Genomic DNA, 26,381 nt, shown 5'->3' with positions numbered 1-26,381 from the left:
CACGCCTAAAGCGCTCGGCCGGATTGGATGAAAATTATCACAAGGATCGAAACCCACGGATGGACATAGGGTACACTCCTGTCACGGACTTGAGTGTCCTCACCGCGAAAAACGAAGTGCATGCGGACATAAACATATGCGGGAAGCTAGTTTTAAAAACCAAAGGGGTTAGACTCCTGGACTAGGAGCGAATAAAAAACATAGGCCTTTTCTAAAGCAATCCTACTTGTCTCTCAGCTTTCCTTAACTTTTAGCAAGCGTCACAAAGCAATTTAACGCCCTTCATAAAACTTTTCTATGGATATCCTCATTATCAACTCCTTTTTACTTCTCGTAAGGTGCAAATGTTGCCCTCGTAAACTTTGAACACACGTTAAGGCGCGCATCGTAAATACTGCACGAGCCACAAAATCGTGCGACCTTCAAACTTCGCAACCAATTTAAATATGTTCGCATTCGTAACTATTTTCTTACAATCTCATTCTTTTATTATTATTAGTCACCTTCACCCTTTTCGGATGTGATTATTGCTAACAAACCTCGCAATAGACAAGCTAGTTTTAATCCAGGTAAAAATTTTGTAGTCTCAATTTTGGCCCGGAGTGAAATTAATTGAAAAAAATAGAGCTTTTGTTGGAGAATATAACATCAGAATATGGTTTTCAGTACAAGGCAATGATCTCAATGAATCTCACAATGAGCTGTATTTCGAACCTCTCTGTTCGGAATTCAAACCCATGACTCTCGATAAGTTATGGACAGCGTCTCGATAAGTTTGACATGCTTACTCTGGCTAACAGAAGATTTCTACTGGACATGAAATTCCTACACAAGCTAATCAATGGACATATTCACTGCGATCACCTACTTAACTGAGTTTCACTCAAAATTCCCTATAAATATCCTCGATATAAAATTAAAAACATTTTTTACATCCCTCCGTCTAAAACAAACTTGGGTTTGCAATCACCGATGACTAGAATTTTAAACCAATTCAATTTCGCCAATGGTCGCGTTGAAAACCTTGATGTGTTCCATGACACTCATTCAAGATTTGTGAGAAATGTCCTGAAATACTTAAGTCCAAATTCTAAACTATCTAGTAAGTAATAAGTAAATTCATAAGTTCATATTTTTTTATTCTACTTTACTTTCACATTTTATTCATATTTAAATAAGTAGAGACTGCTGTGTTAATTTTATTACTAATTTGTAGATGCTATGTACACTGTAATTGTCATATATACGTATAAGTCTTAATTTTAGTAATTGTATTACTTGTGAATGTTTTATATATATGATGTAGTTGTACTCAATAAATAAAAAAAAATGACTCCTATCAATTATATCGATTGGTGATGAGAACTCGGTGGTGTAGTTGGAAACACACGTACATTTACGTTACCTATTTTACATTATTACGTCACCGCATTGAAAGTTTCGACACGATTTTGTTGCTCGTAACACATAGTTTAGTCGTAACCGCGCATAGAAAATTCGCACAAGATATTATAAATTGTTCTTGACAAAATCTCTTCCATTTCAGAAAAAAACGTACATAACTTGACGCCCGTAATCCCTAATAGAGTGGGCAGCGCAACAGAAAACAGTCTGTCACTTAGATCCTAAGATGAGTATCGTGAAGCGAATGTTGACAGGTGATCAGCCTATCACCATATAATAAAGAATAATACTGCGTACAGAACAGTAACTCCGCCCCGCGACAATTCGTATCGAGCGCCGAGATATATTTACCTCACCCCCTCGGGGTCTTACTTTAGTTTAAATGTAAGGAGTAAGGGGAACCGCGCGCAGACTGTGTCTCGCTTGCGCTTACGCGTTAGGAGGCACAAGGTAAGAATGAGATTTTTGTACGGAGAGTCCTGTGCCATCGTCCATTAATAGTTCAAGTTATTAGAATAGACATAATTCCGTTTTTTACGACACCCTAAAGCCAGCGTAGAATCGGACACAAGAGAAAGAAAATTCTAATTTTGAATAATAAACAGTATTCCAGATTAAGAACGGTCGACATTTTAGCGTCGATAGTCACCACCATAAAATACTTAAGGAACTTCTATCGTGGCGCGGACAATATTTTAGACCTGGTAATATCTTTATTCTTTGCTTTGTCATAAGGCGGTAAACGTTTGCCGTCGCTGGCGTGTTTCTCACTCATAACATGGAAATGTCGAATATGAACACATACAAACACCAGACACTTGGTTTCGTAATACACCCTGTGTGGTTGGTAAGGGTTGAATATCTCTATTATTACTTTGAATTGTGCTTTCACACTTGGTTATGGTTCAACCATTCACGTATTTTAAAGCTTAATTGTACAGTATGTATGTATATGTGTTACCTTTATCGTTATCTCGCAATGTTTACAGTTATACTCTCCCCCTCGTATTTTACAGAGGTATTTTATCGCGATGTATTTACAACAACGATGTTTTAACAAGTACAAAAGACAAAGAATGGGATATACAATATCTAAAGCTGTATGTCCACTTGAGCGGAATCGGAGCGAACGGAATGTCCGGGTTTTTTGATTTCATTGATCCTGTCGAATAGATTTAGAAATCCGCGACGGACGTTGCTATGACAACTCATTAGCAGCTCCGCAACCACTCAGTGGACGCGCAGCTTAAAAACAGATTAGAAACAAAGCGACAAGAAACAAGCAAAAATAAAAAAAAACGCAACAAATACTAACGCTCTTGCATGTCAGGTACTTCTATAACGTCAACTGAGAAATATTTTTTGTTCTGGTCACCTGGAATTTGGAAAACAAAACAAAATAAAAATTGCTAGCCTACAAAATTATAACAAAACTATTTGTATAAAATAAAGTACTAGAACAAAAAGTTAAGTAAAAAAAAAATTACACTAGGCTGATCAAGGGGAATACGATAAACAAAGCATAGTTTATTGGAAAATTGTAAAACAATAATTTAAAGCTTATTAAATCGCGAGAACATAAAAGCTTGTCTAAATAATTAAGATCAATATAGTTTACGGCCTAACAGATAAGAATTTAACGGTTTTTAAGTTTAAGAGTTATATATTATGTTAAACATCCTTGATACTTTCCCAAAAATCTCGCCCCTAGCACATCTAGGTGAGCTAACTATTCTAGATACTAGCGAAACTATGTATCATGTCTAGAAATTCAATGCAATAAAAATCTTCTAGTCTATGATTACAGAGAAAACACTTTTGAGAATTGACAGCTTCGTGCTTATTTTTTATATTTTAATAATAATAAACATCTGCGGCCATTAATTTGACACTGGTGCCGATTCCGGAGACAAGAGGGGTTAAAATGGCCACATCGAAGCAATTCATCTAAGAAAGCAATATTGCTATTTGACATTTGTTCATACAAAAGTAGGTGCGTAATGCTAACGAATGTCAAATAGCAATATTGCTTTCTTAGATGAATTGCTTCGATGTGGCCATTTTAATCCCCAAGAACTTAATTTGACAGGAGTAAAACTAGCTCTAACAGACTCCGAGGTCTAGTGATTAGAGCGTTAGGCTCACGATCTGGAGGTCCGGGTTCGATTCCCGATAGGGACATTGTCGAAATCACTTTGTGAGACTGACCTTTGTTTGGTAACGACTTTTTAAACTTGAATCACCTGATTGTCCGAAAAAGTAAGATGATTCCGTGCTTCGGAGGGCACGTTAAGCCGTTGGTCCCGGCTATTAGTCGTAAAAACACCTCCACCAACCCGCTCGGAGCAGCATGGTGGAGTATGCTCCATACCCCCTCCGGTTGATTGAGGGGAGGCCTGTGCCCAGCAGTGGGACGTATATAGGCTGTTTATGTAAAACTAGCTCTATTTTTTTTGCACGTATTCTAAGTATAGGACGGCACTAGTTAAAGAGCTGTCAAACTAATATTAGTTTTTGACCGCCTCAATTGGCACGAACATCTTGAAAATTGCTCGACTGTTTTTGATGAAAATGTTTGGGACCCTGAATGGCTTGATGAACTGTTGAATCACAATTAGATCCGCTAGGTGCTAGGTGCACTAATTTGACATACAACAATTTGTATTTACTTATTATGTACAAATCTGTTTATGCTTTAAGCGAGATGAGCTTTGACACTGTGCAACTACAAACTATCAATAGTTTATCTATGGTTCCTCTCCCTAGCTTATTTTCATTGAAGGCAAGATCTTAATAACCTAGTCATTTACCGTTGCCTGATCTCTTATGAATTCTCTGTTACCATAGACTAAAATTATCTAACTTATTTTCAAGCTCTACGTAAGCTGGTGACTTACCATTGCCGACGCCTGCCGGCTGCTCCTCGGTGGGGGTGCCGCCAGTGGAAGCTGGTCTGCTGTCAGCCCCGCCGGTGGCGCTGTGTCAACATCACAACCCGGTTAGTTATCACACACAATATTGATGAAATGATGCTTCGACGGAATTTACACATAGGTGCCGAGTCGGGCACCATCAGTTTAATTTTAACTTAATTTGACAGAACTAAGACTAGCTCTATCCCTTTCTTGCACTTATTGTAAATGAAGGACAGCACTAGTTTAAGAGCTGTCAAGTTTAGAGCTGTTAAGTTTGTGTCCGCCCGAATAGGCACCATTGACTCGTACAAAATTACGTTTTGCCTAGATATTTTTAAGATCAAGATATTTATGTACTCTCTTGACCATCAAAAAGTTTTACAAATTAAGCTTATTATTTGAAAAGATGATAACAAAAATATTTAATTACTTAATCAAAATCTTTATGAATATACATGTTGGCATGTTACAAGATGCCAACTCTAAATAAAGTTAAAAATGTCATCATTCAAGCTGAATGAACGTGTCTAGAGGCAATTATAGTTATCGATAACTTACACCAACAGTGGAAATAAAACTTAATTAACTGCGCTATAAAATCTTATCTAAAACGAATACTTCAGTCCTGCCCAATCTGAAAATATACAGGATACATACATCAACGCCAGTGTTACGAACGACTTGTGGGAATTGTAAAGTTGTCAATGTTGTACATTTAAAACAATGCTTAAAAACCTACAAGTTGACATTAACGATCCTTTATCAAAGCCTTTCCAATTCCCACTGTCCGACAGTTAAACATACAAACAATATCAAAAGATTGTGACAGTACTGAAATATAGAGTGATAAGAGAAAAAACAGTCTAAAAAATGCTCAAATGAGAAATAAAAAATGGGGTTTTGAGCAGAATAAATGAGTTCACAAAACTGGCGTGTGCGCAGTGAAACTAGAAACTAAAGGTTGCGGTCAGTGGTGTGTGGAATGAAGTCACGCCGCTGAATGCTCCCCAACTATTTACACCTCCAATCAATCGCGCTCGCCACCGCTACTTCGACTGAATATACTGAAATACCCCCTCTCTAATTACGTGATTTAAAGCTAAATGGAATTTACACAGTGAACATTTTAGATAAATATGCCAAACAAGGGCACCGTAAAGTGTGTTATCTTAGAATAAACCAGAGTACTTAGTGCCAAAGAATGGATGAAAGATATAACGCGTGTTGTGCTGTAAGCTGAAGAAAACAATGTGATATCATTAAGCGTACTACACTCTGTACATACAACGTCTTAGTGCCATACTTTTTGCCACCTGAAAAGCGTAGTGAGAATGATAAACTTATTATTATCATATTCTTCCGCTTCGCTTGGATGCCGATAAAAATATTGGTGCGTCGTTTCCAATTAGCATTGCTGTACAAGAACATCAGAGACAACACACCAACTGGTAAGCGAAAAAGATTGATAAAGTAAATAGGAAAAAAACTGCGTAAACTCATTGCTTCCGCCAACCCCTCGTACCTATTATACCTAGAGTTATCATCATCGTCCTTAGGCTCGGCTTTGGGCTCGGCGGCGTCGGGCTCGGCGGGCGCGGCCTCGGCCTCGGCAGGGGGGGCCTCGTTTTTCCTCAGCCCCGGAATGGGGATGCCCGAGCCCAGCCAGCCGGTCATCTGCGACTTGACGTTGGTGATCAGGTCCAGTTTGCTGCCTCCCTTCGACGGGCTGCGGGCAAACAAGACGGCTTTAAAGACTGCGAATCACAATCCTCGCTCAAGTTAAAAAAAAATACTCCTTAGTCCCGCAGAACTTATAACAATTATCAAAATCTAGTCATCTATGCGAGATATATTGTAGTGGAAAAGTGGTTGCGCAGGCACAGGTGCTATAACAATACACATTACTCATAAGTATACACTGTCGACTGGAACTGCATCGGTCACGGTATCTGTCTGGCTTGCTTGTTTATGTCTACACTTGTACTTCTCCAAGCGAATACTGATTTTCATAGACGTTCGGCGCAGTTCGATGTAAACAATGAACACGTGACTGGTAAGCGCAGGCGCACCTATCACGAAATCGATTACCACCGCGCGTGCTCAATTTAATATTGCTTTTTCTTTATAGCTTTCTTATTTGTCGAATTTTCTTTGTCTGGCCTTTTAGAACCCGTAGGCAATGGGGCGAAAATTTAGATATAAGTACTTGAGACAATTCTCAATAAATGTTTGTAATTGAGATAGAAAAGCATCGCCGGCGCATGTGATTAAACATTCTCAATGCATTACATCACGCACAGTAACACGGCGCTTAGGTAATTCAGTACGATGCTGATTGTTCTTGTGAAATATCTGAATTTTAGGAACGCCTACTCCATACCACAGTATTGTGTATTAAGTGGTTAAACATACTGTAGTATTAAATAATGAAACGGTTCAGAATAACTACAAAAAGTATTTAATTGTTAAAAGTCAAAGAAGGAACGGTCTATTCCACTTTGAATACCTGCACGATATCACTTGGAAGATCTCATAACCTCGCCAGATCACTAAATCGCTTTAGGGAAATCTTCTTACAATCATCATGCTCGATAACTTCCGAACTATACCATAGAACAAGTAATAATCTCAAAAACTATAAAAATGTATTGAAATGTATATATGTATATGACGATATGCAGGGTTGGACACTGTTCAACACATTGGTTCACATTGTTAGTCAATTTTTGCAACCGGACGTTGAGCCACAAGTAAATAACTTGCTAATCGGCGTGGGTTAAAAATCAATGTTGCCCTCTGGATAAATTTTCACTGAACCCTGGCCTTTTTTGGTGAGCTGCGGCACCCATATATATACCTTTATGTTTTTTTAATGTTTTAATTTTGTAAATGCATATATGTGTCGTAGGTTTTACCTAAATAAAGTTTTTTATTTTTTATTATTAATTGGTATTTGTTTTAGCAAATAAGCGACATAACACTTATTAGTTTTTTTTATTTTTTATTAAAATCCGTCATATCCCTGTTTGAAGAATGCGAGACTTATAAATGCCAGCTCGGATTTTGAAGTACATACATAGATATTCAAGTTTATGCTGAGCTTAAAACCCATTTTGCCAATAATTTATGTTTTATTTTGCTTTATGTTTTGTATTGTGTTATTATAGGTAAATAAATACTTCGACTGTTTTGAATTAATTAGTAGATCATAGATAAATTTTGATGTTATGTGGTTTCTGGAAATTTCCGAAGAAAAGAAGAATTTCTTCTGGTGACAGCCAACCATTATACCCATCTTAGGACTTCAATACAATACAAAATGTTGGTTGCAAGGTGTTGTCTGATTAATATTTAAAGCAATGAAGTAAGTTATACAAAAACTAACCCCAGAATGTCTTTGGAATGAATACAAGCCCATTAATCCGGTCCCAGGGGGATCTTCTCTGACCTCTACTACGTACTGGAGCAATTCCTGTGCGGCGGGGGTGGGCGCCTCTCACTTCGGTAGGCCGGAGTGAAATGGTGGCCGAGTTCGGATAGGGACCCAGACCTACGGGGTAAAATGTAGAACCCTTGCCCAAGAATATGGGTGAAGACATCAACGGTTGCAGCGGCGGAGATGGGAGCCATCGGTACAGCAAAGCAGGAGGGACTGTAACGTAGAACCTGACAGAGGGCAGAAGTAACTGTCAGTACTGTTCAGAGGCGGAGGACAGGAGTCCTAGTACGGCTTAGAAATAGACTACTCTGGTCTGGGTGCCATTCCACTTGCGTCAGACAGAGTACTGCGGGGCGGAAGGCAAGAGGGAAACCATTGCCCTATTTTTCACTAAGAAAGTAGCATGGAGAATGCTACACCAACAAAAGCTTCGCTCAAATTAGTGATGATGATGATGAACCCCAGGATAAACTAACTCATCACATAGGATAATATGATGCAGAACGACGTCGGTCTCCCCGAAAGGGTAGGCAGAGGTGTATAGTGTCTGATCACTAAGACAATCTATAGGTAGTGATGATGATGATCTCTCCGGCCGATTTCGGCCATGGCGACCACTTCGACTCCTAGTTGGCACGACGCTGATGCGCCCGAAGATGGCTTATGTAGTCTATCTTTACAGTGAACTCCCACGCACAGTAAGGGCAGGTAGTACCCACAGTTGATACCACAGAATAAACTATCTCATCGCTAAAGTAATCAATAGGCAGTACCATCGATGGAAAATCGCAAAGTTCCCGTATATTTAACGCGAAACTCTCGATCGTTCACGCTGAAGGTTCGTCGCTTCGCTTACAACTTACAAGAGCTGGTAAACTATGCCATTACTTTGAGCGCACAACCCGACATAGTGCTACAAAGTTTCCAGAACATGCCAAATATCTTTCGATATTAATTTATACCACCAACGGTATTGGTGGAGGAAGCAAGAGAAGTGTGTCAGGATCGAAGCAAATGGAATTCTATAGTCACTGCTTACCCCGGTGGGAAATAGGCGTGAGTTTATGTATGTATGTATGTACCAACGGTATTTCTTATTTTAGTCATGGGAGCAAGCTGCAGAGGCTGCAAAAGATTGCAAGGACAGAAGATCTGTTGTTCGAGGCTCGACCCTTACATCCCAAAAAAAATAAATGAAAAATATTTACCTAATTTCGCACACAAAAAACTAATAACAACGGGGAATAATAGGATTAGAAGACTGATAGGATGTGTTTTTATTTAATAAATACGACGTCATTTGAATTACGTCTTTATTTTCTGTTCTGATATAATTTAATAATGTTTTTTTTTTATATTTAATAATAATTAGATCACTTATTACATATTATATTACATATTAGATCATACAAACTGCAAGCATAAACCATTCTGATTTTCTTTAATAAAACTAATTTAAATAACTTTTAGATACATTTTGACGTGCCAGATGCATTTCAATCTATCTTACTTGCACCCATTGATGTATAATAATTATGTTATTGCACCTCGCACAGCTTCTTACGGCATCTCCGCGCTGGTCAATCAGTCAATCAACGCAACTAAAAATATGCAATATAAATGTAGGGATTGGAGATATATGAAGCGGATTTATGAACTAGAAGAAAATGTTTAAAGCCCAACCTTATCAATCCTGATGTCAAGGTTATTATTGAGTGACGTGACTCAAGTGACGACTACGTACTTACATCAGTAAGTAGTAACCGGGACCAACGGCTAATATTTTGATGAGTTTAAAAGCTAAAATAATGTGTCAGGGTCGTAGAAACTATAATTCCGTAGTCTCTGCCTACTATAAAATATATGAAGAGATCTTATATACAAGTATGTATAAATGCAGGAATTGGAAATATTTACAAGGGAGGCGGAAACGGAACTGGGATCGAGAGAAAACGGAAGTATAATATCCGCGAAATTGCGGAAAAAGCAGATCCTTATCTAGCGACCGGAGCAAATTTTTTCGGTGAATTGTACCCAATTATACAGCATTAATAAAAAAACACCTAATTCTTGTTTATTTCTGAAGACTAAACACAGCCCAGCATTTTTTAGATATTCTGAGTTTTTAATTTTTCGTCTCTACAGATCGAACTAAGTACTCTAATATAGTAGTACCTCTTCGAGAAACTAGAAACTATAGTGACACGGCACATTGTTAATACCCGGAATAAGAATAAACTTGCTTTACATGTCAGTCGACTGCATAAGATCAATAAATATTTTAAGGGGCAAGGTATATCTTTTTGCAGTAAGATTCCTTTTGACGTTCAGAATTTACCTTTAAGACAGTAATTAAAAACAAACTTTGTAAAAATGTTATTATAAAGTTAGTGATTATTAAGAAGATATGAATGCATGGGATTAACTGTTATAAGGCAGCTTCTTCTCCCTGGTTACACAGGTTATGAGAAGCTGAAATAGTTTTAGTCGGATGAGGCGTTCGTTATATACTGAACTAAGGAGCTCGGTGGCGCAGCGGTAAACGCGCTCGGTCTGCGATTGTTGAAGTTAAGCAACTTTCGCAAAGGCCGGTCATAGGATGGGTGACCAAAAAAAAAAGTTTTCATCTCGAGCTCGTCCGTCCTTCGGAAGTCACGTTAAGCCGTTGGTCCCGGCTGCATTAGCAGTCGTTAATAACCATCAATGCGCACTGGGCCCGCGTGATGGTTTAAGGCCCGATCTCGCTATCCATTCATAGGGAAGACCCGTGCCCCAGCAGTGGGGACGTTAATGGGGTGATGATGATGATGATGAAGGTACTGAACAAAGATATTTTTGATTTTTTAATAGATTTGATCTTTTGTCTCCGCCCCCTCCGGTTGAGGGGTGCCCAGCAGTGGGACGGATATAGGCTGTTTATGATGATGAACCTTTTGTTTGGTTCAGATCTGCGATCCGTTAGACGACGGATTAAAGAACTGAACAATATTATGTTAGATAATTAAAATTCTCAAATTTTAATTCAAATTCAAATTCAAAAATTTCTTTATTCAATAGGTAACATAGTTACACTTTGAATCGTCAATTTTACATAACGAACGTCTCATCCGCCTAAAACTACTGCAGCTTCTCACAACCTGTATAGCCGGGGAAAAGAAGCTGCAAGAAAAACCTCGGCACAGGGCCCTAGACGTTCTTTAAAAAAAAAAAAAAACATAAAATATTGGTATACAATTGAGTAATTTAGCTGCCTAGTATCAGTTCTCAGACAGTTAATCCCATGCATTCATATCTTCTAAATAATCACTAACTTTATATAATTTAATTTAAAATAAAATAATTATTATTATAATTATCATCACCAAATAGAATTGATTAAATAATCTTGATCAGGTAGGTACAGTGCAAAAAAATATCAAGATTGTATTTTTTATGTTTTCGCTGTAAAACATTTCTCAACATTTTTCAAATTCAATTACCTACTGAGCGTATTGGACTTTCAGTGAACTGCTTTCGTGAACTACGAAGTCTAAAATCTCTCTTTACACAAAAAGGTTTCAGGAAAAAGGCTAATCAAGTATGACAAGCACACCTTGGGCAACCTGCGAAAACATTTTGCACGGGTTAACGAACCCCTCTCCAAGACCGGCAAGTCAACTTCCAAAGGTTACGATATGATAATATTCCATCGATATGATTCTTTTTCGAGAGATTTTTGAATCAATAATAATAATTTGAAATCCAATCGCCATTTATAGTATTTTACGAAAAGGACTTTGCGTGGAAAGACGACAATTTGCAAGAAAAAGTACTTCACTGCGACGTCATGGATTTTTTTACGTTATTTGGATTGTTTTTCGTCTTTTTAGATGTGCTTCTATTTCTAGATTAGCATTTTATAATTTATCTTCGACCTCGTCGACTCCCCTAATCGCAAATCAGAGTATTTTATCTGTTTTTTTTTATTTTGGGAAAGTGATATACAAAAAAGGATATTTTACGAAACGGATTGTCCATTTGAAAAATAAATGGGACGAAGAAGACATTTTACAAAAAAAAGACATGAAGTTATGCGAACGGTTGTCATTTTGCGAAAATATTACGCGAGTGAGCTGGCGAACAGTTAAGCCAGTAAGATAATAGTGTTAGTTAACTTTGTTTTAATTCGCTGATCAGATTTTTTGTCAGTGTTGGTTAATAAAGTAATGATCAAAAACGGTTTTTGGGCATTAAAACTTTTAAGAAGAGATCGTCGCCAAAAAAGACAATTGGTGATATTTCGAGAAGAAAATTTGCAATAGAGGCGGTTTGCGTTTTCGAGATCGTATTTTGCGAGAAATTATAAAATTAACAAATTTTACTAAAAGGATATTTTACGAAGCTGGTAAAGGGAATAAAATAATTTTAGTTTAAAATTCACAAATTGTTTTTTTTTTTTGCTGATGGGTTAATTATAATTAACACGTAAAAAGTTACACAGGTATCGAATGTGATCGAGTTTAGGGCTTTTGCAACTGACAATTGCGTAAATAAGACAATCTTCTTCTTTGCGACTCGATGACGATCGAAACAAAATTTTTGCTGACCAATAATTGGCCACGCTTACGGCATTGTCAAGCCAATGTACTACGACAATGCAAGAGGCGTTTTGCGAATAGTGGTAATTTTGTGAAAAATTACTCATACACTACGGGACTGACCTGGTACAACTGTTTGTCAATTATTTTTGGGTTAATATTAAGAACAGTCATATAAATGTCAGAATGTCATAATATGTATTTTGAACAGGAACTTATATGTGAGTTATGGGACTTATCTAGTTCTGATACTTTTAATATACATCTTTGTATATTTTCCAACCTGATGGAGCATTTAAATCACTGATGGGATTATCACCTGTTACCATGTGATATATATATCATATCTAAAAACGAATAGTTGTAACACTACCATAGACATTACGGGCACGGTATATAAGTATATTTTATTAATAGATACAAGATACATACAATCTGATTTATGATATACATATTATGTGATCTCTAATCTGTTAAGACTGCATACAGGATTTCAAAAGGATTCCCCTGGGACTGGGGTTGGTGAGTATGGTCTTCTCACTACCTGCACAACATAAGAACGGAAATAGGATAGGCTTAGGGACCGGACTGCATGGTGTTTGTGATAAATGACCAGGAAAACTAATGGTAACATGTTTTTATTGATGATTTTATTAAAAATAAATTAAAATGGGAGAAACAATACTAGCGCAGATGATAATATGATAAAAATAATTGTACTGCACAAGCTACAAACAGAACATGCCAGATAGTACAAGGTGTTATGCAACACCACCACAATTATTGATAAAAAATTCGCAATGCGATGATGGTTTGTAAAATAAAACAATTCGCACGCATGGCAATATACACAATGACAAACATTACAAGTAGGATTTCTGAATTTCAGAAAAAGTTTGGAAAAAGTATTTATTTTTAATATATAAGATATCTTTACATTTTGTCTTTTTTGGAATGGCCAATTTTTTACAATCATATTATTGAAAAATTTGCTTAGTTGACTAAATTAGATGATGCAATCACTTCAAAATTTGTCAAGAACTCAGTTTGGTATCAAGAACTGTTTCATACATTCTCTCAGACACCATACAAAATCACACAAATACTTCTGCCTTGCTAAAAATTCATTCAACCATAGAAATAGAAGTAACAGCATTGTTACTTAAGGCACCACAAGCTCATAAAAGCTGAATGGCATTGAGCACTCACTGCTGCTTGACCTACATAATTTTTCACAACCAATGGATCAATATCACCTAGGTCTTTTAGCTTATGCAACAGCAGCCCCAGAACAGCCTCGCGGTATACCTGCCGCCTCCAGCTCGCTCCTCCAATCCTACCATATCCATGTAAAACCTTCTACCACCTCAGAAAAGTTAACAAAAACTTCGCAAAAGCTTCCAAATTCAAATAAAGAACTAACAAACAAAATTCTCAATTACTCGTCCTCGGCCTGAAAAATAAAAAAGAGAAATTATTAGTATAAAATATGTAAACAAAGACATGGATACCTTTGTTTCTCGCCCTCGGCGGCAGACTCTCCGGTCGCGTCTTTCGTCGGGGTCGGCACTTCCTCGTCCTGCGGCTCGCCTTTAGCAGCCCCCATCCACGAACTAACTTGATTAGTAAGTCCCGAAAACATTTTGTCTGGCACTAGCTAAGTCAAACTACGGAAACACTTCAGACGAGATTACACTACGCCGCAAGTGTTACTCTCATGACACGAGGCGCGAGACTGACACGCGGCGCTAGAATGCGTGATCAGCTGAAAACTAAGTAAGTGGAATACCACGATCGACCAGCGAAAATTGGGAAAATTCACTGCGCATGAATGAAAACATGCGCCGTTCTATTTGCGCTGTTGTTAATTTGCGACCGATAGTTGTCAGACAGGATGGAACAGCTTGGTAGAGTAAAAGAGATGTAAAGATATATTCTGGTATGACAGAACGAGATGTAATAAGCTATAATCCTATTAGCAATTGAACTACGTTACTTCATAAGCGTTTCGTTGTTTCAAGTAAACGTCATGCCACTCGTATCGTACAACAACTATATTCTGCCTTATTTTTGTGTGTCATAATTGAGATTTATAATTTATTACGGGTAGACGAATCGTGTTTATTTTTTACACTGCAAAGCTGAGGCCTTTCGTCTTTCTCTCTTCTTTCACGGTAAGACTTCCATTTTCGATATCTTGAGCTACCTATATTTACCAAATTGAATTTTCCCTACGGGCACATTTTGTTACAGCTGGGTAACTGCATAAAAGTAAAGTAATGTTTATGTTGTAAGTTACCTTTCAAAAATGTTTACAGTCTGATTTTTCGTCACTTTGTTTCAAAGTCGCGTGAAAATGTGGATACAAATATTTGGTCTTTGATGTGGGTAGACATGAAGTCAAAGGATTCGTTCAATGATTTATTTATTTTATTTTTACAGTATTAAATTCAACCATTTGAATTTGAATTGCATTATTGATGCAGTATTTTCATCATCATTATGGCGTACTTATAGCAACAATTATTATCATTCCCTGGACAACAGAATATTAATACATCTGTTTAAATAACACCTAATACCGAGAGGGATTGATGCTGAGTCAAACGTATTTTTTCGAGTCGATAAGTTTGGTTATTTGTTTAGAGTAAAAGATAATGCATGAGGACATGCACAATGTTGGGATGTATGGGTTAACGACGCATAAAAGATATAATGCACTTTTAGGTAACGTGAACTCGAATTGCATGCTATTTTACGTTTTATATTTTTTTTAGGAGGTAGGTACGTACACTGAACTACGTTAAATCAAAAAAACCTTACTTCTTTTTTTTTTGCGGTTGCGTTTCGTTGTCATACACGTTTACATTGTCATAATTATTGTAGTTGACAGTTTAGACGTATTTTCCTTGTTTGTGTATCTATGGCGTCTTTTCAATGAAAGAAAAATGACGTTTTCGAGTAGATAGTTGTTCATAAATAATTTTGTTTTCTTTCACGACGTTTACTTGTTAGCCTGCATCATCCCTGCGATCTTCGCATCAGATGTAGTGTTTTGTGGTTGTAGTATTATAATACCAGCTAAGTACGGAAATTGAAGACCCAAAAATGACGGAAGCCAGGCGATTGCATCTGCATCTGGGAAAGTGCATAGAGGACTTGGATAAGATGTACAACGTCCCCGACCTGAAGACGAAGAGGACTACAGTGTAAGTAAACTATAATATCGAGGTACTGTAGTGATTACTGCATATTTAACGGTTATTTATACGGCAGGTTATGCAAGTGTGCGTTGAAACTGTTCGAGAAGGCGGAGGATTTCTACGAGAAGGGTGACGAGGAGTATGCCTACGTATACTACATGAAGTACCTGCGAGTGGTGGCCTTTCTAAGTAAGGAGAAGGACTATCAGAAGGACAAGGCCTATTTCAACAGCATGCTCGGCCCGAAGAACCCCAACAAAGCAATAGATGCAGCTGAGAAGCTGAAGAAGAGTCTCATCGACAGGTACAGTGCTGGTTTGATTTGTTTTGAAGAGTATGTAGTGGCTATGCTTGTGATCTGGGTGTAGTACATGTAATTGGTGCAATAATAATCAATTGGTATTATCTTATTCTCTTACATTGAGAATAAATCATTATTTATTTAGAAAATAGGTAGATTGTTGATTTCCTAGTTTTTCTTACTTTATTTGTATTATTTTCTTATGGTGCCTATTTATTTCAATCATCAAAAAAAGAGTGAGTCTCATTTTGCTAATGGCACAAGTTAACCCAAACAATTTTCATCCATTGCTACATAAAATTTTTGCCACAGTGAATTTATTTGTATGTGTGTTTGCGAATGAAATGATATGAATCATTAACAAACTTTAAATATTGTACTTAAATATCATCATTAATCACCTTTAACTACTTTCTGAAATTATTTATTTAACAATTAATTATATTAGTATAGGAATTGCTATTTACGTTATGATAACTTGTGGCTTGCCCACCCTAATAAGAATTCAAGAGAGATGAAATTTAATTGTACAAATGACAGAATCTACATTTTTGTGTTTACTTGCAATTGGTCCAAGTCGTTTATTCAATCAGTTGATTAGAGATTCACGTTAAGATGTTCGTCCCGGTTACTGCTTACTGATGTAAGTGAGTAATCGTTTCATGAGCCATGTCAGGGGCCTTTGGCAGCTCAATAATAACCCTGACACCATGGTTGATGACACTGGTATAGAAGAAGATTATGGATTCAGCAATTTTCACATTCCGTATTTCATGTCAATTTTCTTTTTTATTTAAATATATTATTATTCACAATAATTTTTGATAAGGTTGTAAAATATTGAACTTGTACATACCAAATTCCTGCAACTGTCAATTCATAATTTCAAATGTGTTCCTTACTTTTAATTCACACATAAGCAAATGCTACTTTTATGCTGTATATCAAAGTTATGTCCTTTTAACATACCGTGATTAGAGTGACACTTTATGACAGGACTCTTTCATACCATAGTATGTCTCGTCTCTTTTGTGGTAGGGGAAGTTCTATAATATCTGTCCTGCTCTCATTCTAATCATGCTATGTAAGAAGAGGTAATCGGTACTGATTCCGGCAGACAAAATTTTATCTTATTTTAGTCTGACAGCTTTAATTATTTTTTTCTAAGCATGTGTCTCACTGCTGATTTAAGACGTTGCCACCTTCTGAGTAATACTAACTCCTCACCCATTCTGAAATATAGCCATGCATATGATGGATCATTCTGGGGTTTTTCCATAAAAATTCCCTCGCAATTTCAATGCGTGAATTGAAAACATAATAATTGCATTTGCGACTTTTATTTTTTAATGGTTATGTATAAATACAGTCATAAGCCATGCCTCGTCAGGGCAGACAGAATCGCTTGAAATTAGTAGATGTAGTCACACTTGAGGTTCCAAGATTAATATAGGTACAATTGTGTTTGTTACAAAATTTTCCTGTACCCAAATTTGCCTGGAAGAAGTTGTTGCTTATGCAATAAGGCCGCCGGTTGTATTTGTTGTCCTTATTTCTATCTTGTGACCGTTGCGCTCAGTAAAGTATATTTATCTTATTGTGACGCGACCGCTCCGTGTTCCGTGGTCCAGTGGTTAAGCATTGGGCTCACGATCCGGAGGTCCCGGGTTCGAATCCCGGTGGGCACATATCACAAAACTCACTTTGTGATACTTTGTTTGGTTAGGACATTACAGGCTGATCACCTAATTGTCCAAAAAGTAATCCGTGCTTCGGAAGGCACGTTAAGCCGTTGGTCCAGGTTACTACTTGCTGATGTAAGTAAGTAGTTCGAGCCATGTCAGGGGCTTTTGGCGGCTCAATAATAACCCTGACACCAAGGTTGATGAGGTTGGTAATTCACATCACAACCAAGATAGATAGAAGAAGATGGGTTGCCAATTCATTCCACATATTATTGGTAGGATGGTGGTAGAAGAAAACATAATCGATTGGTTGCCTGTTACAAAACGTTTAGGGTATTTTTTTTATTTAAAATAGCCTATTTTGACGACATTTGACCATAATCCCACCTGATGGTAAATGACGATGTGGTCTAGGGTGGATCACGCTTACCTAGCAAATGCCTATTCAATCTAGCCTTGAAGACTCCCAGATTATAACGAGTTGGAAAAACAGATGATGGATGGACGGACGAAAGTTGATAAGTTTCTGAACATGTTCTATGGTACTTTATATTTCTACAGGAACATCTATAAAAATGACATTGGTGCTAATTCCTGTAAACACCATCTAATTTTATTTTAAGTTATATCTGTCACTTTCTTATCCGCCGAAAAGGAAAGGGACGGGTAATCGACAAGCATAAAATTTATGGAACACACGTCAATTTTAAGCACAAATCTAAAACAACCGTCTAAAGATTCGCCCGGGTTATTCATTTATTTACTCATTCTTCCTAAAATTAAGAGCTGTCAATCATCCGTCCCTTTCCTTTTCGGCGGATAAGAAAATGACAGGTATAACTTAAAGTAAAATTAAGAGATGTCTGCAGGAATCGGGGCCATTAAAATGATATATCTTCCGGATATTATTGTTAATGTTAAGTGTTGTCCAATGAAGTGTATTTGATTTGATATTGTTCCTCTGCTGTTGCTCCCTTTAAGGGTTTGTTCATTTCTGACGGATGTATCATCAGTCGCATAACGCGAAAGCAGATAAATGTATAGAAAATCACTCGACCGTTCCCACTCAATCGATGATACGTTAGTGCGACGGATGATACGCTCGACGCATTTTTCATTAAATATGAACAGGCCCCTAAAGGTCAAAGGACGTAATATGCGATCCTGATGACCCTGCCGGTGTGGTCGACTTTTTCCTGTTTCAGTGCTTATAATCCTCTCAGTCTACGCTCTGACCCTAGGTTCGCGCTCAACTGGGCACCAGCAGGGTTATTTTCTTAATTTTTTTAATGGCTGAGAGCCCTCAGCGCACCCTATTTGTCACTACAACCTATAAAAAGGATTTTTTAAGGAATATTCAATAGATAACTACTTTGTAGCACTTTTTAAATGTTATTATGTATGTAGCATAGGTTTCCCCCATTGTCATTTATTTTTAATTTGATGCCAGCCCTTCTTTTTGTAGCTATTTGAAGCATGAATGAATAATATATGTTGGCAGCTATTTCTAGTTTACCAGAAATAAGTTCAATCAATCAGTGTTTCGTACAAAGTAGAAAATAGCTTTCATTCAAATAAATATTACATCAGAAAGCTCAGTGGGGTGTGGGTACTCTATTCATCTTGCAATGGATGTACTTCTGACTACCCCAATCGGAATATAGTCGTGGATTTATGTATTTAATCGCATCCCTATTATTTCGAGGCTATCCGAGTCAAGAGTTATGGATCGTATGTTTATTATGAAATATATGAATACATTTACAAACAGATCCTGCGCTGGCGTCAGTATCCCAGTGCGAAATGTTAATTTATTGGTCATGTATTATGAATGATGTCTCCATCGCGCTACAGGTATGCCACGATACAAACCAAGAGGACTGACAAGAGTGACGAGAAGAAGATAGTAGAGAGGGCCCCGGAGCCCGTGGCAGTTGTGGAACCTTCGCCCACCGCCGCGCTACTCCCAGGTAAAAAAATGCAGTCTATATTGCCTATGTCCTATTCCTGGACAATCCTCCCATCATAAGAAAATCTCCATGTGTCGCCTTACACCATGCGTGCAAACGAGACACAATCCGCGCGCGCTCCTTTACTCCTTAACGTCTTAAATAGACTGAAGTGTTTTGCACGCACAGGGTATTGGTGCGTAAGGTGGTAAGATCCACTGTTCTCTCTTTCGTATGATTCTGGTTTAAATTTCTATTGTGTTGTGCCTAAAAGGTTTTGAAATGTGTTCCGTAACCAACTTATATTAAAAATAAAAATAAAAGTCAACTTTAATTTTCTTGTAAACAGTGATTTTACAAAAACGCAGAGTGAACTGTAAAATAATTTGTTGCCAGAATCAAACTCCCTTAAATTTTCTTACAACTGTTTGACATTGAATGAAATAGGTATATAACATGGGTTTCATCTATGTAAGTATAATCATAGTAAGCACATAAAGAATACTAAATATTGGTTGCGTATAGAGTAAATCCGCCCAGTCAGAAACTTATCAGTTTTTTTATGACTAATGCATTCTCTATTCGTTTGACCTTGAGTTCGGCCAATCTGAGCGCAGTGATCGTTGCAGTGATTTGACAAACATTTATTTAGATTTGAGATTAGAAAAGGATCATGCATAATAAAACGAGCATTGAGCTCGATGGTTTCGGCTTCCGTGGTCTAGTGGTTTAAGCGTTGGGCTCATGATCTGGGGCCTGTTTTATAAAACTTACAATTGTAAATTACAATGACAATTTGATGTACATTGCGGAGTGTGTGATCACGAATATTTTGCAGTTTCATATTTGCTACGTAATGAACATTAAATTGTCGTTGTAATTTACAATTGTAAGTTTTATTAAACAGGCCCCTGGAGGTGCAGAATTCGGACAAGTTAAACAAAAATACTTTGTGATACTGTTTCTAGTTTCTTATTTATTTAGTCCTTACAGCCATATCAGAGGTCTTTGGCGCGATAGTAATTCTACTATAGTTGGTACAGTCGGTTATCGACCTCATAACTCACTAGAAACTAGTAGAAATTGACTGTGATTGCTCTATGTGTCTGCAGGCTTGGACGAGGTCACAATAAAATGCGAGCAGCTCTACCCCGTGCTGAAAGCGGGCAAGTTGAAGGTGATGATCCTGGACTGCCGGCCCGGTAAAGACTACGTGGAGTCGCACATCAACTACCCCGCCTGCATCAGCGTGCCTGAGGAGTCCATGTCGCCTGGGTGAGCACGTAACAACATTATGTTTACCTCTGTAGTTACATATACAGGCTTTTAGTGACACCGTACCGAATACTAAATCCAAGATAATATCAAGTATAATTTTCCGTCGCAAAAGCATGGAACTGAAAATAATATAATAAAAACACTAACATTTTCAAGAGTTTGCTACGGAAAATTACATTTGATATTAACTCAGAATCACAGTCTGAATTATCCGTGTCACTAACACCCTGTGTATATAGCTAAAGGATTTGTTCATTTATCGCGAAGCGAATACAGTTGATTCTTATTGTTACACTCGTCTGATCATAAGAACACCCCGAAACCCCGCTATATATAACTGCTGAGGGAACCTACTCCCTTCCAATTGATATGCATCCCAAACGAATTTGTTACGTATGATTTGGTAACTGAAGCGGTACTAAATATCGGGGGTGGGGTGGGGTAGCTCGGATCGGTGCGGGGCGGAGTGTGTCCCCTGTACATGTAGTATTATTGTTAATTTTAATAATATATATAACAAAACACTCGTCGTCCCCCAGGCAATCAGCGCACGTTCTAGAACAGTCGCTACCCCCGACGTCGCGGCCGGTGTGGGCCGAGCGCGCCGCCATGGAGCTGATCGTGATGCTGGACTGGAACAGCACCACTGTCATCCCCGGGAAGACCCTCTACCTGCTCAAGACCATACTGTTGAAGGTAAAACAGCTCAATGATGTTTTCATTCCTAAACGCTTGCTTTGCCATTGCTTTTCAGGTTTTAAAGTCTCAGTACATCTTGAGTCATTCGTTATTATTCTGCCTAGATATTTAAAGTTGTCTACATTTTCATTCGTGATATTAGACATTTATTAGCATTATGGTTATAGAATCCTTAATAAGCCTGTTCGGCAAACGCGTGATTTACGTCGCAGTGTTAGGAGTTCGGTATCCCAGCACGGGCTGTAAACTTCTGTATTCCACTTATATCCACAACCACAAACATAATTAATATCACGTGGTTTCCACATAGCTGGCGAGGATTGAGTGTATATCTCTTGTATACAGGTTGTTAGTGACATCGTAACGAATACTGAGGGGGATGATTCAGACCATGACTCTGAGTTGATATTAAGTGGATTTTCCCGTCGGAGAATTCATGAAAATTTTGTGTATCTTTTAATTATTTTCAGTTCTATACTTTTGCGACGGAAAATTCCGCTTGATATCAACTCAGAATCATGGTCTGAATCATCCTTCAAAGTTTTCGGTACGATGTGACTAACACTATACTATACTATTCACCTCTGTCTACCCCTTTGGGGATACGAGTTTGATGCTTTGCTGTGTGATTATTTCTAAATTTTCTAAAGACGGGACATTGTTTCTGTTTTACAGTGGGACGTGAAAGTGCACTACTCACGGCCGCCGCTGGCCTTATGGGGCGGCTATGAAGACTGGCTGCTCAAATACCCCTCGTTCACCACCAACCCGCAGGTCGTGCCACCCAGCCAGGCTGACATGATGGAAGACATGCTTGGTAATACAACATAATCCCTGTCTCTCTCTGACTGACACCTTTTAACGCTTACAGCACAGACGGCAAGTTCAGGCATCGTGATGCTTTTCCTACATTTTAGTAAGCACATTACATCTTGCCAAGAGCCGTGTTAGGCCAGTTGGAAGAACGCTTTACTCTCACTGTGTGGCCGAAGGTTCGCCTAGCACGGGCCTAAACCAATGATTTTCGAATTCATGTTTGGATCATAAATAATTATCTAGTTCTCAGCGATGAAGGAAAACATCGCGAAGAAACACACATTCCCGAGAAATGCGTTTCGTATGTGACCTAACCTGTATTGGGCTGGCTTTCCATGATTTGCATGTGTGGCGATCAGTGCTGGGCCGACTTCATAGTACCTCACCCCTCTGCTTTCTCCCTGCTTATTCTCTTCCTCAAACTTTGAGTGAATAGATATTTACTAGTTTAGCGTGTAACACCTTAGCTACAACGTCACTTAAATAGGAGGAGAGGGGTGGAAAAGCCTCTGTTTTCCATCCCTTTCTGGCCTAAGCATCCATCCCTAGATTTCTCCTGTGGTTTGGCTAGTAGTGGGATACAATACAAACATCGTTCATCATCTTGGAAAGGATATTTGTGGACACTTGTGTTGCCGAATTAACATAGATATTATAACATAAATATATAATTACAATGTTTTTACGTGGTTCACCAACAGGAGACATAGACTACCCTAACTGGTCGGACGTGACGTCGTCGGCGCCCGCGCAGGCCGCGCCGCCGCAACGCGCTTCCAAGCCCGGAGAGCCTGTCGTCGATCGTTCTAGCAAGGTACAGATTTTTTCACGTATGGTAGCTTTTTCATTGGCATTTGTTTGTGTATATATCCATTTTGTAAATAAGGCTAAACCCAAAGAAAATAAAATAAAAATAAATTTGTATTGAATTGGATTTAAAAATGAGGTATTATAACGGGGCAAACCGCTACAAAGCAGAAATCTCTCTCCCTTTCTTTTGGTCAGTCATAGATTGAACGTCTTGGACGCAGAGGTGCCTTTGATAAACAGAGAGCAGAAAGATTGACGGAAAATTCCACTTGGTATTAACTGAGTATCAGGTGTAAATCATCCTTCTTAGTTTTCGTTACGGTGTCACTAACACTCATACGTTCCCCGGGTACCTGTACGTAATTAATATCAAGGGAATTTTCCATCGTATAAGTATGGAATTGAAAATAATTAAAAAAACATCCCACTTGATATTGTCTCAGAATCATGAGCTAAATCATCTCCACTAACACAGTGAATAGAGATTGGTGTCATCTAGTGGCGGTGTGTCGTATCATTATGAACACTTTGAAAGTAAGTGTTATGAACACTTTGAAAGTAAGTGTTGGTAACCCCAACATTAAATTTATATTTTCCTTACTGAGACAACATTTTTGTCTCTTCACTTCCGTTCTTGCTCTCCATTTAACCACTGTAATGTGAACATACTTTTTGTACGAATTTTAATTAAATTCAGTAAGTTTTGCAATTCTCTGGACGTTTTCATCTCAGCCTTAGCCTCAGATAACCAGCCCTCACAGCCATTAGGAATCTTACACCCCAAACCTAACAGTAAGAATGCACGCCGGCGCTCTATGTATGGCGAGAAACCCCCAATAGTACAATTGTTAGTTATTCCATGGAAGGAATATGTCATTTGTAACGACCGTCGTCACTCCCTACAGGCGGCAGCGGTGCAGGTATACGAGGAGCGGTCGCGCAGCATGCAGCAGATACTGGACAAGCAAGAGCGCATCGCCGACACCTCGCTCACACTCGAGATGCAGCGCATTGAAGCCGAACAGGTTAGTCATCAACTCGCAAATAACATTAAATTAAAAATTTAAATAACCCCCGACCAATAAGTACTCAATTATTATGGCAAAAGGTTAAAAATGCTAAACCCTATAAAAAACAAAAAATAACTTATCCCACATATGCTTGCAAGCAAACTGAGCGTGTAACATTCTTATCACACTTAACAAACGACCTGATGACCATGAAGACCTGAACAGATATCCACCAAACATAGCTAAGAACACTCTCGACTGATATACCTTTCAAACAAAAAAGCCGCATTAAAATCGGATCATCCGTTTGGGAGCTACGATGCCACAGGCAGACACATACACATTTACACAGACACGTCAAACTTATAACACCCCGTCGTTTTTTCTCACTGCGAAGTTGATGGAAACACAAGTCATCATAAAATTGATATGTATAACCAGCAAGCAACCACAAAGACACTTTTCTCTCCTGTGGGTTGTGAGGTGAATAACCGACCACATCGACCCTGGTGATAGGGTTACTATTAAGCCACCAAATGCCCCTGACATGACTCATGCAACGACTATATGTACTTATACTGACTGCTTCACGTGCCCTCCGAAGCACGGAACAAAATAGAGAGACTGACAAAAAAACGAGTTAACATGCCGTTTTTAAGTTTGTTTTTGGCTAGAAAAATATCCAACACAAACACAACACAAAGCTCTAACAGGAAGCTCAGTGAGGCGTGGTTGCTTAGTTCATCTTATAATGGATGTACCTCTGACTACCCCAATTGGGATATCATCGCCTTATAGTGAATACCACGGGAGCGTTTTTTTGAAAAGTCCCATTCTGTTATGTAAAAATATCCGCGACAATCGTGGCCATTTGTGTACTCGTAAACTAGTAGCGCCATCTAGGGCGCGCTTTGGACAGAGTCTCTTTATTTCTTTACAACAATCTTCGGAACCCATACAGCGAGTTACAGAGCTAACAAGCGCCACCTGATGTTAAGTTGACGTACTAAGACTAGTCTAGGTCTACTGCAACCATTCCTGATTACTTGTTGCCGACAGTGCATCGATAGAGTGCAGTTGAATGCAATGTGCATTTTTGTTGCACTTGAAAAGCCTTAACGAGGGTCTTTACCTGACGTCAGGTGTCGCTTTATGTGGGTGCCTGGTCTAAAGATCGCATACGTAGGCACAGCCTGGACACTCCATATAAAAATCTTTTTTTACCGTGTGCCTAACGCGTAAGCGCGAGCGAGACAGATGTAAACATTGACGATTCAAAGTTTAACAATGTTACCCACTGAATAAAGTTATTTTTGAATTGGGTCGTGTACTAAATTCAAGATAAATTATGCAATTCTGATTACTAAATAAAGACAGATTTAAAACTAATGAAAAACATTATTTTTTCTAAGTAACTTATTTATGAATTTTAATCAAGAAAAACGCAATAATAAGTCCGACATTTTATCACGTTTTTCTATGACGTCACAGTGTGCTTTTTCATTCATTTGACTAGTTGGAAACTAACCTATTGATTGATTTTAACCCATTGGCTAGTCCTCTTATTTAAGTATTAAAATTGAATTGATCAACGGGTTAAGTCGGTTATTCTCGTCCGGCGCCAACGATCCAACCGCGATTCCACCAGCTCGTCGTGGCTTTTAATATTGGAACGACCTAACGTCGTTATTGCTAAAATATTGGAACCTTCCAACGTAAAAGGGTTTGTATATACTGACGTTTCGATGGACGTGTGATATGTATCGTGTATGTCCGGATTAATAAATTAATACCTTATGTGATTTTTTGTTAACGTACAAATGCGTTCTCGGCAATCATCGCTAATTTGACCCGTGATAGCCCAGTTGGTAGGACGCTTATCTCTCACTTTGAGGTTGCAGATTCGAATCCAGCACAGGCCGAAATCACTGATTGTCGAGTTTGTTTTCGAATTCATGTTTGGATCATATTATCACGTGCTCAGCAGTGACAGAAAACATCGTGAGGAAACCCACATACCCGAGAAATGCATTTTCGAAAGTATGTGACCTAACCTGTATTGGGCTGGTTTTCCCTTCGCGGGTTCGAAGGTCAGACAGGCAGTCGCTTCTGTAAAAAAACCGAACCTGTCAAATCTTCAGGTTAGGTAAGCAGACCCTGTGAACAACGGGATAATGTAAGTAGCACGGAAGCGAGCACGGAACTTCGTGGCACCCCGACACCAGATATAGGTTACGAAGGGTTAAGTTACTTATGACCATCGAGGCCCGAACGGTTGATAGGCGGGGGTGCATA

At 38.4% G+C, this 26,381-nt stretch overlaps 2 protein-coding genes across 13 annotated transcripts in view; one reads left to right on the top strand and one right to left on the bottom strand.

Moving 5' to 3' along the window:
• Positions 1–14,238, bottom strand: part of LOC126380351 (synapse-associated protein of 47 kDa) — a 125,309-nt gene extending 111,071 nt beyond the window's left edge. For 2 of the 6 annotated variants that reach the window (XM_050029726.1, XM_050029725.1), the window contains exons 1-4: positions 13,847–14,238; positions 5,842–6,045; positions 4,302–4,381; positions 2,720–2,779 (exon numbers count right to left, since the gene is read on the bottom strand). In XM_050029726.1, coding sequence (XP_049885683.1) covers positions 2,720–2,779; positions 4,302–4,381; positions 5,842–6,045; positions 13,847–13,977 — 475 coding nt within the window. In that variant the 5' untranslated portion in view covers positions 13,978–14,238. The remainder of the gene's footprint in view (positions 1–2,719; positions 2,780–4,301; positions 4,382–5,841; positions 6,046–13,846) is intronic. The other 4 variants (XM_050029720.1, XM_050029721.1, XM_050029723.1 and 1 more) reach the window with 4 other exon arrangements.
• A 1,027-nt stretch (positions 14,239–15,265) lies between these two features.
• The window catches only part of LOC126380297 (ubiquitin carboxyl-terminal hydrolase 8), a 55,963-nt gene continuing 44,847 nt past the window's right edge, over positions 15,266–26,381 (top strand). For all 7 annotated transcript variants that reach the window (XM_050029618.1, XM_050029617.1, XM_050029616.1 and 4 more), the window contains exons 1-8: positions 15,266–15,544; positions 15,612–15,842; positions 19,379–19,494; positions 20,586–20,748; positions 21,291–21,447; positions 22,126–22,267; positions 22,968–23,080; positions 23,982–24,101. In XM_050029618.1, the coding sequence (XP_049885575.1) occupies positions 15,444–15,544; positions 15,612–15,842; positions 19,379–19,494; positions 20,586–20,748; positions 21,291–21,447; positions 22,126–22,267; positions 22,968–23,080; positions 23,982–24,101 (1,143 nt within the window). In that variant the 5' untranslated portion in view covers positions 15,266–15,443. The remainder of the gene's footprint in view (positions 15,545–15,611; positions 15,843–19,378; positions 19,495–20,585; positions 20,749–21,290; positions 21,448–22,125; positions 22,268–22,967; positions 23,081–23,981; positions 24,102–26,381) is intronic.

This window comes from Pectinophora gossypiella, chromosome Z (assembly GCF_024362695.1).
Source record: "Pectinophora gossypiella chromosome Z, ilPecGoss1.1, whole genome shotgun sequence".
Lineage (NCBI taxonomy): Eukaryota > Metazoa > Arthropoda > Insecta > Lepidoptera > Gelechiidae > Pectinophora > Pectinophora gossypiella.
The sequence above is the reverse complement of the archived record's forward strand: the minus strand, read 5'-3'. Positions and strand labels throughout refer to the sequence as shown.